Genomic DNA, 14410 nt, shown 5'->3' with positions numbered 1-14410 from the left:
GTGAATTGGGTAGGCTAAATTGTCCGTAGTGTATGAGTGTGTGTGTGTGTATGTGTGGATGTTTCCCAGAGATGGGTTGTGGCTGGAAGGGCATCCGCTGCGTAAAAACTTGCTGGATATGTTGGCGGTTCATTCAATTGGCGGACCCCAGATTAATAAAGGGACTAAGCCGACAAGAAAATGAATGAATGAATAATGTAATATGATATAACATAATTTAATATAATATAATGATATAATATACAATAATTTAATATAATAGTAAATAATATAATATAATCGAAATATAAAAATTATATTAATATAATTTAGATTTTATAATTATAATATTATAATTTACTTCAATAAATAAACATATAAAATAATTATAGTATAATATATTCATATATTCATATTATTATAATATAATTTAATTAGTTTGATAATATAATTTATTTAGTTTGATAAAAAATCTAATTACTGGAATTATAATTTAATTGGTTTGATAAGAATCTGATTACCGGAATTATTAATTTATATTAAACCGATAAGAATCTAAATACCGGAACTATAAAGTTTATATAAAAGGGGCGGGACTTAAACCAGAAGTCCCGCCTTAGGGGCTGGGCTATAATCCATCAAACTTTTTGACAGATGGTCCACCATAAGACTCTCTCTGGCGAATAATTCAGGGGGGCTAACAATTCTGACTTCAACTGTATATACAAATATTCTTTCAGTTTTGTATGTATTTCTTCGAAATGCACTTTCTGAATTATACTTAATATTGCACAAAAGAATACTTGACAAATACTGACACAAAAATCTTAGTATATTTGGCCTATACCTGCTCATTTGTACTCGAAAGTAAAAGTTTAGTTAAAGTGCACAGTTGTGGCCTTGTGATTCCAGAGTCAGAGCTATGATACAAAGGTTAGAGGTTGCTCCATAGATTTGAGTCCCATCACCGCCAGCAATTGTTGGCTGATTGTATTTGTGTGCAGTTGCATTAGTTAAATGTAATGCTTGTTACTAAAAGTGGGCCAACATAACTCCAAGAGGTATTCATGCAGTAAACTTCTAAATATAGTACATTGATGTTAAAAAGTGAAGTGTACTTAAAATATAATTCTACATTACACAAATATGCTTAAACAAATTGGTTCTCTGAATTGAATAGAATAAATTAGCCATAGTGTATGAGTGTGAATGCAAGAGTGTATAGGTGTTTCCCATTACTGGGTTGGAACTGGAAGGGCATCCGCTGTGCCGAAGTTGGCAGTTCATTCCACTGTGGCGACCCCTGATGAATAAAGGGACTATGCTGAAGGAAAATGAATGAAATGAAAAACTAACACTTTGGAGGTTTAAGACTTAAATGAAGTATTTTGTACTAGAAATCCCCTGTTTCTGTATGCATATTTTCCCACTATGCAATCCTTCATTAAATACTTAGTAAACAAATGCATCGAAACAAATTTACAATAAGTCTGATTCATCAAATCATGATCCCTGATGTCATGACCTCCATGATGAATTGCATTGCTGGTAAAGAAAAAAAAAGAAACATTAATCCTAATACAATTAAAGAAATGTTTCCTTGAGGGCTTCCTGGCATCTTAGTCAGAGATTATAGGTCACTAGGCTGTTAAACAATTTCAGCTATTGTCTAACTGAAGAGATTTATTGACCTTAAATAAAAGTAACATGATTTATGTACCACCAGTAAAATGTTTCATCACATTTCTTTGAATTTGTTGCTCATGAAAGCGTAAACCAGTTTGAGTTCTGTTGACATTATTAATGAAAACTAACATTTAATTTTATTATTAATTTTTATTGTTAATGTTTAATAAGTTTACCGGAGCTGATATTGAAAGCAAAGTTCAAGGTTATCATTATTATCTTCAACACAAAAACAAAAGTTACAAATCTAAAAATCCCTTATAGTTCAAACCCATAGGTCTTTGTTATTAATTTATTTTCCTTCAGCTTAGTCCCTTTATTCATCAATATGGTCACCACAGAGGAATGAACCACCAACTTACACATTTTCTTATACACATAAACATTTGTTTAACCACACACTTTACATGCATATTTACACATAACAGCTGCACATACAATGTTGTATATAGTAATATACCTGTACATACACTTGTCAATTTTTTATATTTGCATCCACTACTTACTTTTATTTTTTAAATATATTTATTATCTGTTTTTTTTGTCCTGTCTCTGTAAATATGTTTCACTGTGGAAGCTCTGTCACGAAAACAAATTCCTCGTATGTGTGAAAATACCTGGCAATAAAGCTCTTTCTGATTCTGATTTTTATCCATCATATGTTTTACACAGCAGATGCCCTTCCAGCTGCAACCCAATACCTGGAAACACCCATACACTCTCACATGCACACACATACACTACGGCAAATTTAGTTTATTCAATTCACCTGTACTGTATGTCTTTGGACTGTGGGGGAAACCGGAGCACCCGGAGGAAACCTACGTGAACATGGGTGGAACACACTAACTCCACACAAAAATGCCAACTGGTCCAGCCGGGACTCGAACCAGCGATCTTCTTGCTTTGAGGTGATAGTGCTAACCACTGAGGTACTATGTCGCCCCACTTCTATTAAAAAAAAAAAAAAAAAAAAAAATATATATATATATATATATATATATATATATATATATATATATATATATATATATATATATATATATATATGTGTGTGTGTATATATATATATATATATATATATATATATATATATATATATATATATATATATATATATATATACACACATATATATATATATATATATATATATATATATATATATATATATATATATATATATATATATGAAAAGAACAACAGCCAACAAGTGGGCATTATAAACCACTTTCAAAAGCCTTTAATTGTGTACTCTTAATGTTAAAGGTACAGATTTTTTTTTTCAGCAATGCCATAAAAGAACTTGAAAGAACCGTTTCCTTATATATTACACTTTGACCACTAAATATGTTGATCATTCTTATTTAAATAAATAAATAAATAGATAAAACTAGACTTGTAATGTATCTACAAAGACACTTACACCAATATGATTCTGAATCGTTTTATTTAAAGGTGAACATTGTGCAATCTTTCATTTTAATGGTATGATTTTTTTTGTGTGCATATGAATTCCTGTAATGTTGAGTCTGGATGAGTGAATGAATGTCAGATTGTCAACTTCAATAAATCAATAAAATAAGCAACACATATGGTAAATGAAAAGGAAAAAGGAAGTAAACCACCAGAAACTCCCCCAATGATGCTCAGCAGACTAAAGATGAGGGATGGTTTAAAAGAGCAGCCGCTGCATACATTCAGCACAACTTACTCTGAGCTTCAAGTCCAGAACCAGTGAGCCTGAGACACGCATGTTTTACTGGTAAAAAAAAATGCTATTTGAAACTTTTTATTATTTTTCACAATTTGATTGCATGTTTAAATGTTGTTATGGTTTATCTGTTTGGTGCTGATTACAAATGCAAATGCAAAAACATTTTAGTGGATTTACTGTAACATTTAACAGACATTTTTCTAGTATTAAAAATTGTGTTTAAATCCATCGTTTTTATCTTTTAAAATTTTATAACAATTTATAAAACCTTGTATAATATTTTCACACATTTAACACATTTTCTGCATAAGCAGTACATTTTATGTACTATTGTTACTATTCATAAACAATGCATGTTATGTGTTTACTCTATAAATGTCTCAATATGTGTTTTTAGAGATGAATCTTCCCACTTTTCTTTTTGTGGTGGGCTGCTGTTGTGCTCTTTCAGTGGGGGGTAAGTTTATGTTTTATGCCAACAAAACTATAACAGGTAATGCTTAACAATATAGAAGCAGAAGTCTGGTGCTCAAAACTTTTGTGTGACGGGTAATTGTGGGTCTTTTTTTTTAATTATTAATTTTATTTAATAATTTAATTAAAATTATTTTGTTCATCAAGGTGGAAAAAATGTAATTGTTAAATATTTATTAAATGTTTATTTATTATTGTAGTTTACTATTAATTAAATAATAATAATAATAATAATAATAAGTATGATAATAACAAGAATAATTAATATTAGAATGATTTCTAAAGGATCATGTGACAGAAGACTGGAGTAATGAACCTGAAAAATCCTCTCTTAAATCACTGGAATAAATTATTAAATTAAATTATAAACTACTTTTGAACAATTATTTTATGGTGCCATAACATTTCACAATTTTAGTATTTGTATTGTATTTTTTATTAAATAAATGCAGCCTTGGTGAGCAGAATAAGCTTATTTTAAACAGTTTAAAATCCCATTTAAAAAATTTTATGACCCCAAACTATTGACCGGCAGTGTTAATCTGTGCATTGCTGCATGATTCAATGTGAAAACCAAGAAAATCAAGTTAAACAAAACAGATATTAATTATTAATGCCATGTGTAAGTGTGAACTTTTTCTCGTATTAGACAAGACTTTGGAGTCATTAAAATGAGTAATTATTATCTTTGTCTTTTTAGCAGAAGAAGAAAGTCCTGGAAGACCTTTTATTCTTGATTCAATTGAGGAAGCAAAGAAAATAGTGGACGCTGCTTACAAGTATTCTCGAGATGAGTGAGTAAAGTTTGTAAGAATGGTGCTCAGTACTCCTGTGTCACCATTCCAGTCATTGATCTATCAGTTTTTTTAAATATATCTCCCAACCTTTAGGAGTTTAGCAAGGGTGCGCAAAGATGTCATTAAGCCTTCTGACAAGCTACGTCTGCTGAAACAGCCAGCTCGAAAGACACGGGAGGCCGTAAGAGCTGCAGACTACATGGCACAAACGCTGAGACTGATCAGTGAGAAAGCCCATCATGTACACAAGAGGTCCATCAATGCCACAAGTATGAAGACGAAATATTGTAAAACACTCAGGTCTTAGATCAGATCCATCACTGTGAAGTGGCATTCTGAATAATTTATTTGTTTCCTTCAGACCTGCTCACTCAAGACGAGCTTCAAACCATTACACGTATGACAGGCTGTGAAGCTCAAACCCGGCCACCATCTTGTAGGACCACACCCCTCATAAACAAGTATCGAACTGCCAGCGGTGTCTGCAACAATCGGTCAGTCTTCTGGATGAAATTCATATTGAGAGTAGTTTATACTGACAGTTGTTTATTGACAGCGTAATTTATTATTTCCAGGAAGAACCCACTTCTTGGTGCATCCAACACTCCATTTGCCCGCTGGTTGCCTGCTCAATATGAGGACGCCGTTTCTCAGCCAAAAGGATGGGATCCCAACAAGTTGTACAATGGTGCAGCGCTGCCCATGGTATGATTATAATGAATAGCTTACTGAAGTCTACTTGACAATCAAGTAGGTCACCTATTTATTCTGTCTTCCTCATTGATTTCAGGTTAGACTGGTTTCCAATCGCATTCTAGCCACTGCAGATGCTGACATAGAGAGTGACCATGACTTTACCTTCATGCTCACCATCTTTGGGCAATGGGTTGACCACGATCTGACTTTTACACCTTTCTCACCAAGTATTAGGTCCTTTAGTAATGGCATTGACTGTGAAAACAGTTGTGAGCGCTCTGAACCCTGCTTCCCAATTTCGGTCAGTCAAAGACTGCTCATCTTATTGCATTGTACAACCCTTGTAGCTGTAAAACAGTTTTTCATGCTATGTTTAATCTCTTAACACAGGCCCCTCCAGGAGATCAGCGTCTGCGCCCTAACACCTGTCTCCCTGTCTTCCGGTCAGCACCGACTTGTGGTTCTGGGCACACTGCCTACATGTTTGGTGAAGTCCCAAATGTTCGGGAACAGATCAATACTCTAACAGCTTACCTAGATGCTGGACAAGTTTACGGTTCAGAGGATGGACTAGCAAAGGAACTGCGGGACCTTACTAATGATGGTGGTCTTTTACGTGTCAATAATCGTTTTAAAGACAATGGACGAGAGCTCCTGCCCTTTACTAGTGTTAACACCAACTTGTGCGCCACTCGTCAGAAAATCCTCAACGACAGCACTCTGACAGAGGTTCCTTGCTTCATTGCGGGTATGTTAAAGTTTTGTTATCCTTTAAATCTTATTTCTTCATATGCAGTTATCAGGCATATTTCTGGTCACCATTGGTAAATCTAGTTAAAGTGAAGTTTATTCATAAACTAATATCGAGAGGAGCACGTGATTATGATTGAACACGGCTGGTTCTGCATTAGCATGCATGATCCACCAATCAGGTCATTCCTAACCCACTATAAAGAGCCAGGGTTTTTTCACTACAGTCATCTTCGATTTGAAGAATCCCCCCTTCCCTCCCTACCTTTTCACCTTTCCCTCCATAGGGCAGCACGGTGGCCCAGAGACTAGCACTGTCGCCTCACAGCAAGAACGTCACCGGTTCTAGTCCTTCAACAGGCCGGTGGTCGTTTCTGTGTGTAGTTTGCATGTTCTACCCGTGCTTGCGTGGGTTTTCCCCGGGTCCTCCGGTTTCCTCCCACATTCCAAAAACATGCACAACAAGTAAATTGATAAATCTAAATTTGCAATATAGGTAATCTTATATTATCTTATCTTATATTATATTATTATATATAATCTTATATCAGCATATCTTGTAATAGCATTCAATTTTTAGTTATCAGCTCTTATCAAGGGGGAGTTGTCGAGATCTACCTGAGCTCGAGGCTCCCCTCTCTTCCTCCAAACGGGAGGGAGCCCAGGGCTCAAGAACCTTCGAGCTCAGGGCTCTCTCCCGGGACAGAATGCCAAACTTGCTTATAATCAATCATCAGCTAAGTGTGAACTCATGAAATGTAAGCTATATACATACACAATTTAAGTTTGACAAATGCTAATGAACTCTCAATGTGGGTAGGTGATGCTCGTGTCGATGAGAATCCTGCTCTGAACTCCTTACACACACTTTTTGTAAGGGAGCACAATAGATTGGCTCGTGCCCTTCATGTGCTCAACCCTACATGGAGTAGTGAAACTCTTTATCAAGAAGCAAGAAAAATTGTTGGTGCATTCAACCAGGTAAAGGCCCTCAATGAAAAGCACACCAACATAAGGAGTTATGTGTGAAATGCATCATATGTGGATGATCAATTTCTCCTTTCTCTTTTAGATCTTGGTGATCAAGGAATACTTGCCACTAATTGTAGGCCCTGATGCTTACAATAGACACCTTGGACCATATCCAGGTTACAATGAGAATGTGGACCCTACCATTGCGAACGTCTTTGCCACTGCTGCTTTCCGTTTTGCCCACTTGACTATCCAGCCCTTCATTTTTCGTCTTGATGAAAACTACAAGAACCATCCTCAGTTTCCCAGTGTCCCCCTCTATGAGGCTTTCTTCTCTCCATGGAGGGTGATCTTTGAAGGTGAGTTTGTGAGACTTGTTGCAGCATACCCACTGGGTACTAAATTTGCCACAAGTGTCTCCATTCAATCTAATGTTTTTTCTTGGCTAGGGGGAATTGATCCTGTGCTCCGTGGATTGATTGGTCGTCCGGCAAAACTGAACACCCAGGACCACATGTTGGTGAATGCTCTCAGAGAGAGGCTGTTTGCCTTCACATCCCACATAGCTTTGGATCTGGCTTCCCTCAACATGCAAAGAGGGCGTGACCATGCTATACCAGGCAAGTTTATCTCTGCTTCATGTTGCATCATCTTTTTAAGTGTATTTTGGTTTTAAGTCTGAATGGATATCCATTCGTTGTTCCTCTTATAGGTTATAATGCATGGCGTCGGTTCTGTGGATTGTCTGCTCCTCAGAATGAGCAAGAATTGGCTGTGGTGATGAACAACACTAAACTAGCCCGCAAGTTAATTGAGCTTTATGGCACCCCTGAGAACATTGATGTTTGGTTAGGAGGTGTTGCTGAGCCTTTTGCTCCTGGTGGTCGTGTCGGTTCTCTTTTTGCCTGCCTGATTTCAAGACAGTTCCAGAAAATCCGAGATGGCGATAGGTAACAATCTTTCAGTGTTTAGTAGGGGTGTTTAATTTTTCTCCTAGAGGTCCATTATCTTCTTTCCAACCTAATCTATTTATCAAAGTCTTTAGGAAAGTTCATCAGATGTGCTGGGTCATTCATAATTTTTTTTTTTTTTCGGCTTACTCTCTTTATTAATCAGAGGTCGCCACAGTGCCAACTTATTTAGCATATGTTTTACACAGCGAATGCCCTTCCAGCTGCAACCCATCACTGGGAAACCCCCATACATTCTCATTCACACACACATACACTACGGCCAATTTAGCTTATAGCACATGTCTTTGGACTTGTGGGAGAAACCGGGAAAGCGGTGGAAACTCACCTGAACAAAGGGAAAACATGCAAACTACACAGAGAAATGCCAACTGACCCAGCCGAGGCTCGAACTAGTGCTACGAGGCTTCTTGCTACTCACTGCTCCGCCGCACCGCCTGTGCTGGGTCATGTTAAGAGTTAAACTCTGCAAGACACTGCAGTAGGAAGTCAGGACACCCTAATTAAGTTTGTGAAAAATATTTAGTTGTCTTGGAGAGGTGTTAATGCCAAGTCTTGCTTTGTGTTTAGGTTGTGGTTTGAGAGCAATGGAGTGTTCACCACCAAACAGAAAACAGCTCTGGCTTCTGTGTCAATGGCCCGCATAATCTGCGACAACACCGGAATCCTTAAAGTTCCCAGAGATCCTTTTCGCTTCCGGAGTCCTGCCAGTTTTGTTAACTGTGGGAATATCCCAGCTTTTGATCTCGAGCCTTGGAAAGAGACTGGTGAGACATCATACAGTACCTTTTAACTGCTGCATGCTTATACATAAATCTTCTGGGGATGCTTAAACGTAAACCTTCTGCTTGTACATAAATCTCAGCCTAAACTTCCTGATTGCTTTATATGTGCTTGTAGAGTACCTAATTTTGGTGGTAAAGGCACATATAAAGTATTGCATATATCATGGTACGGTGACCATGGTTTAGTTCACCTGTGATTTGGTGTTTGACCTTCCAGGTGACGGTGGCATCAACATTTCAGACATTGGAAATGAGGTTAGATGAGTGTTTATTCTCTCCCAATCCAAAAGAGAATTTTTTTTTAATTAATTCACTACAAATCTGGACAAACTTAGAAGCTTCTTTGCTGTACAATGGTTTGGTGCAGTGATATATGTTAATGAATCTGGATGTAACAACTGTCAAGCTGTATTTTATGACTGCACCAAACTATTGCAAGCTGTTAACCTTTTTCCTAGCCTTTCATTGGTTTAAGGGGATTTGCTTCAAATTGAAAACAAATGCTTTGTTGTTGTTTAATGAAAATTCTTAGGCTTGTAATATTAACACTTTACATCTATTTATTGCTACACAGATAGAGATTCCATCCCAGGACCTCCCGGACCCAGGGGACCTCCAGGAGAACGTGGTAAGGCATTGAAATGTCAAAAAAGTCCTCTAAATATTTTATCAACACACACACAAAAAAAACAAAACTAATGAATAGGTAATAAATACCACAATATTCATTATAATTTTCTCCAATCTCTATTTTGTTTCAGGTCCACAGGGTGTAGCAGGGCCACCAGGACCTCCAGGAATTCCAGGACCTCCCATTAATACAACAGGACAACAGTCTGCCTTCTTTGCCTCAGTCAACTCCATCCTTCCTGCCACTGCTAAAGTTGTGGTGTTCGGTCAGGTCCTTTACAATGGACAAAACCATTATAACCAAACCTCAGGGATGTTCTTGTGCCAGATACCTGGTGTATATGAATTCGAGTTTTCATGCATAGGGACTCGTAGTTTGGGCTTTGTGACCTTAAAGAAAAATAATAGGGTAGAGCTTACTCCTGAAACAGTTGCTCTTAATACAAGGTCATTAGCTGAAGGGAAGGCAGTCCTGAGCCTACAGAGAGGAGACCGTGTGTATGTGGAGGTTTCTCGAAGTGCTAATGGTATAGGCTTTTCAAGCTATTTCTCTGGTCACATTCTTTTTCCCGTTTGAGGCTATTACTTATAATGCATTACTATTTCCCTTTTTTTTTTGTTCATTTTAAATGCATTCTGCTTCTTTCTATTTGTCTTTAAACATGTTTCTTCTTACTGTAATGTCTTAGGCTCTGTTGTTGTTGTTGTTGTTGTTTTATTAATAATTAGCTTTGCAAAATTAGTAGTATGGTTAGAGAATGCCTTATGTTTTAATTCAGAATTTTTTACAGGTAAATAAGTGATAAAATTTCAGAACCAAGATTTAACTGCTAATGCATCGACATTTCTTTTATGAAGTTTTTTTTTTATTTGTTGTTTTTGGTTTTGTTGTCAGATTGCAACAAAATTTTCGGTAGTCCATGCTGTGACAGTTATTTTTGTGTATGCTTTTAGCAAAGTAAAAAAACTAATAAATAAAGTTTTTTGTCAATATTATTGGGCTGGTTCTGCTTTACATAATGTCTGTGAATACACAACCAAAAGAAAAAATAATTTAAATATCAACCATTTAAAAAAAAATCTAAATTATGCGATGCACTTTTGTTTTGGGAACTTAATAACTAAAACTAATCATTCTACTTAATGTGATTGCATGACAAATAATCCCTTTCCATAGTAAAAAAAAAGAAATAAGAGTTATGTTTTTAACTTTGAGCTATTTTTTTTTGTCGAGCAAATAAGGTATTTTAACACGGCATTAATATCATAAGGGCTGTATATCTTTAAATTTAATACAGTACAGTAATAGTTAAAAGACACGTTTCAAATTTGTTGCGTTGTTTGTGATATTCTAAAAGTAATTTGTTAATTCCAATAATTTTCTTTTAATATTCGACTGATGAATTGTGAAAATTATAATGATAACCTCACTGTACCCTGTTTTTCAAAACCATATTTTTGTAAAAGAAAATATATATAAAATAAATAAATAAATAAAAACTATTGGTTATACTTATATGTTAATACCATAAATGTAACATTAAACATTGGGCAAAACATTAAGAAACTTATAGGAAAAAGATAACAAATTGTCTCATTCATTTTCTTTTCAGCTTAGTTCCTTTATTAATCTGGGGTCGCCACAGCAGAATGAACCAACAACTAATCCAGCATGTTTTACGCAGCAGATGTCTGGGAAACATCTATACACACTAATTCACACATATGCATTACGGACAATTTAGCATACCCAATTCACCTGTACCCTATGTCTTTGCATCAACCCAAGCAAACACAGGGCGAACATGCAAGCTCCACACAGAAACGCCAACTGACCCAGCCAAGGCTTGAACCAGTGATTTTCTTGCTGTGAGGCTAATGTGCTACCCACTGCACCACCGTGCAGCCCTACAAACTGAATCATAAAATTATAAATCATATGTAATTTGTATTTATTCTTATTCAGTTACCTATTAACTGTTACTCTCCACTCTTGGGGATTCCTTAGCAGGCAATTTGCTAATAATCTTCGACTGTGTGATGCAAATGCTTCAGGGAAGCATTTCTTCATAAACTTTAACTGTGCAGCACCAAAGAAAACAGGCTTTCTTACAACATCAACTGAAAAGGATTATATGGTGAGGATAAAACCACAAAACCACATTAGCCACAAGCTGTTGTAACTTCTAATGTTAAGACACTGGGCACTAGATGCAAAAAACTGCTTTATTTTCTCCCAATTGTGTTTTTTCCATACTAATTCATCATTCGTACTCTTTGTGAGAATAAAAAAAGGTATCGAGGGGCCATACTAATTAAATAAAGTGTATGTTTACATGACAATTACATACTAAATGTACCAAGCTTTTAAAAAAGTTTCACAGATGAAATCTTTTATTTTGTCAGACGCACAAAAATGACTAAACATGCTGTACTATGCGTGCCAGGCTATAGCTGTCGATGTCACTCGCCATCATAAGCAGCACAAACACAGCATTGTAGCCTTTGTTGTTTTGGCTGTGCTTTTCTTGTAGACTATACAATGTGAAATCATGTCTTTGTGCATTTAATCATTTTGCAGATTTATTTGAAGCAACAATAGAAGCAGTAGTGTCTCAGAACTACTAAATATAATATAAAGTAAGTCGTTATATACATTATTATATTACGTTATCTTACATTTATATAGAAACAAAGTAGAATAGAAATGGAGGAAGAATTGGAAGTGATTGTTTTAAAGCAGGGGTGCCCAAACTTTTTTCTTATGAAGGGCCAAAGGCCAAATGTGATTGAGGGCTATGGACCGAAAGTAAATATACCAAAGTGTATTACTTTCACGTTTCCTTGGGTAATATCATAATATTTAAAAAATATCTAGAAAACATTTTTTAAAATTATCTAATGCAGTATATTTACATTTTCAACTTTTAAAATGATCTTAAAAATACAAACAATCCCATTAATAACACAACAGAGTTCAATGCTGAATACACTCAGCTGGACCTGCACCCTGCCTTGATTTGCCCGCTAATGATGTGCAACACAAATATTTCTATTACAATCTAAGAAAATAGAGTTATGAGCCTTTATGACCCTTTAAATACGAACTAGTGAAAAAAATAAGCCAGTGCCAGAAGATTCTTGCCTTAGCTTAAGGCTACGTCAAGATAATGTTTTGTATTGCATTAATAAGGTTGAGATAATAAAGTCCACGTAAAATCTAAATTTACAATGTTTATTTTGCTGACACAGACTGTTCTCATTTGAAGCTTAACAATAACATAACAAAAATTCAAAATTTGACCATTTGCTTCCCACATAGCAAAATTTCTCTGGCCCAGCTCTGGCCCACACAATCAGGTTTTGCTTGGCCCACATGCCCCAGTGAATTACGGTACATGACTGGACCAAATCTGGCTTCTAGACAAGGGCCAAACACAGACCATATCTGGGCCAAGTCTCTGCCAAGTTAATAACTCATAACTGGGCCTGAACTGGGCCAGTAAGGTTGGTGTGTCACGATTGCAATGAAATTGATAAACCCATGAAGCATTGCGCTTTAGGCACACTATGGGCCTTGTTTTTTCTCAGTGACCTGATTGGTAGAATTGATTTATTTAATCAAAAATTGTTTTAATGTATTTTAAATGTGGGTCAAGACTGGCCAAACTCACATGGCCCACAATCAATTTTTTAAATCTGGGCCAAATACTACGTTTTACATCTGGCCCAAATCTTGTGTGCCGCATTATAGACGGTGCCACCTCTGCCAAACCCAGGCCATGGTTGGCCCACATGCTGTATGCCAGTGCCGGATGAATGCCTGCTGTCCCAGCTTAATGCCAAATCTCGGCCAGAATTCTTTGCTACTAGGGTTTGGCTCTGAAATGTCAGTCCTTCTCTGATGACATCAGTTTAACAGCTTATGATAAAAGATGAAAGGAGGAGCTCAAAAATAAACCCACACACTCCCTACTCAATATTCAGTTTCAGCTGTAAATATATTCTGAAAAAAAAGGTCTGCAGCAACTTCTGGTTCACACAGACTTATAGTTTTTTTGTTGTTGTTGTTGTTGTTTTAAATCTGCCTCAATGTCAGATCTTCTTATTTTGGAGTATTTTTTAACAGTATAGATTACAGGTGGGGCTGCACAGTGGCTCAGTGGTTAGCAGTAGTTTAAGCCCCAGCTGCGCCTTTTGGCGTTTCTGTGTGGAGTTTGCATGTTGTGCCCGTGTTGGTGTTGGTATCCTCTAGGAGCTCTGGTTTCTTCCACAGTCCAAAGACATGCGGTACAGGTGAATTGGGAAAGCTAAATTGGCCGTAGTGTATGAATAGAGTGTATGGATGTTTCCCATTACTGGATTGCAGCTGGAAAAGCATTCGCTGTGTAAAACATGCTGGTTTATTCTGCTGTGGTGACCCCTGATGAATAAAGGGACTAAACCAAAGAAAAATGAATGAATAAATAGATTACAGGCACTGACTTGGACATCGTTGACATGTAAAGCATTTCAGGAAGACTCAACAGAAAATCTTATTGGTAGTGGTGGATGCCTTAGAGCACTTCTTTTCTCAACATCAAAATTTTTGGTAAAATGTGAGATTTGTCATTTCAGTTATATGTTTATTACAGCTGAAGGATTCGGATTTCTGCTTTCCAATCCGTCTCATCATGGACCAACGTTTATCCTTTTCATCATCCTGTTTCTCAGTATTTAACTGTGAATTGATTTTAATTAATGAATAAGTTAACACATTGCTTAATATAAGAATGTTCAGTGCATTTGCCTGTCTCTTTATATCTCTTTTCAGGAGCCAGCAAACTAGGTCAGAGGTCATGGAGACCTTGAGTGGAACTGAGGGCTGAGGACTGGAAGCAACTTTTTCTATTGTTATTTCTAGGAGTTAATACTGTCTAAAATGTCTAAAGTGATTTTGCTATATTTTTACGG

At 36.3% G+C, this 14410-nt stretch overlaps 1 protein-coding gene across 4 annotated transcripts; it reads left to right on the top strand.

Moving 5' to 3' along the window:
• Nucleotides 1–3361: 3361 nt before the first annotated feature.
• On the top strand, nt 3362–10453 carry mpx (myeloid-specific peroxidase). Of its 4 annotated transcripts, none has more exon segments than NM_212779.2 (16): nt 3362–3430; nt 3780–3839; nt 4557–4650; nt 4747–4922; nt 5015–5147; nt 5229–5358; nt 5444–5650; nt 5740–6097; nt 6920–7080; nt 7172–7430; nt 7521–7691; nt 7784–8021; nt 8613–8809; nt 9045–9082; nt 9402–9455; nt 9589–10450. In NM_212779.2, coding segments are annotated over 15 exon segments (2289 nt in total). In that variant the 5' UTR covers nt 3362–3430; nt 3780–3781; the 3' UTR covers nt 9604–10450.
• Nucleotides 10454–14410: the final 3957 nt, after the last annotated feature.

Source organism: Danio rerio, chromosome 10 (genome assembly GCF_052040795.2).
Source record: "Danio rerio strain M-AB ecotype USA chromosome 10, GRCz13ab, whole genome shotgun sequence".
In the NCBI taxonomy this organism is placed as follows: Eukaryota; Metazoa; Chordata; class Actinopteri; order Cypriniformes; family Danionidae; genus Danio; species Danio rerio.
The sequence above is the reverse complement of the archived record's forward strand: the minus strand, read 5'-3'. Positions and strand labels throughout refer to the sequence as shown.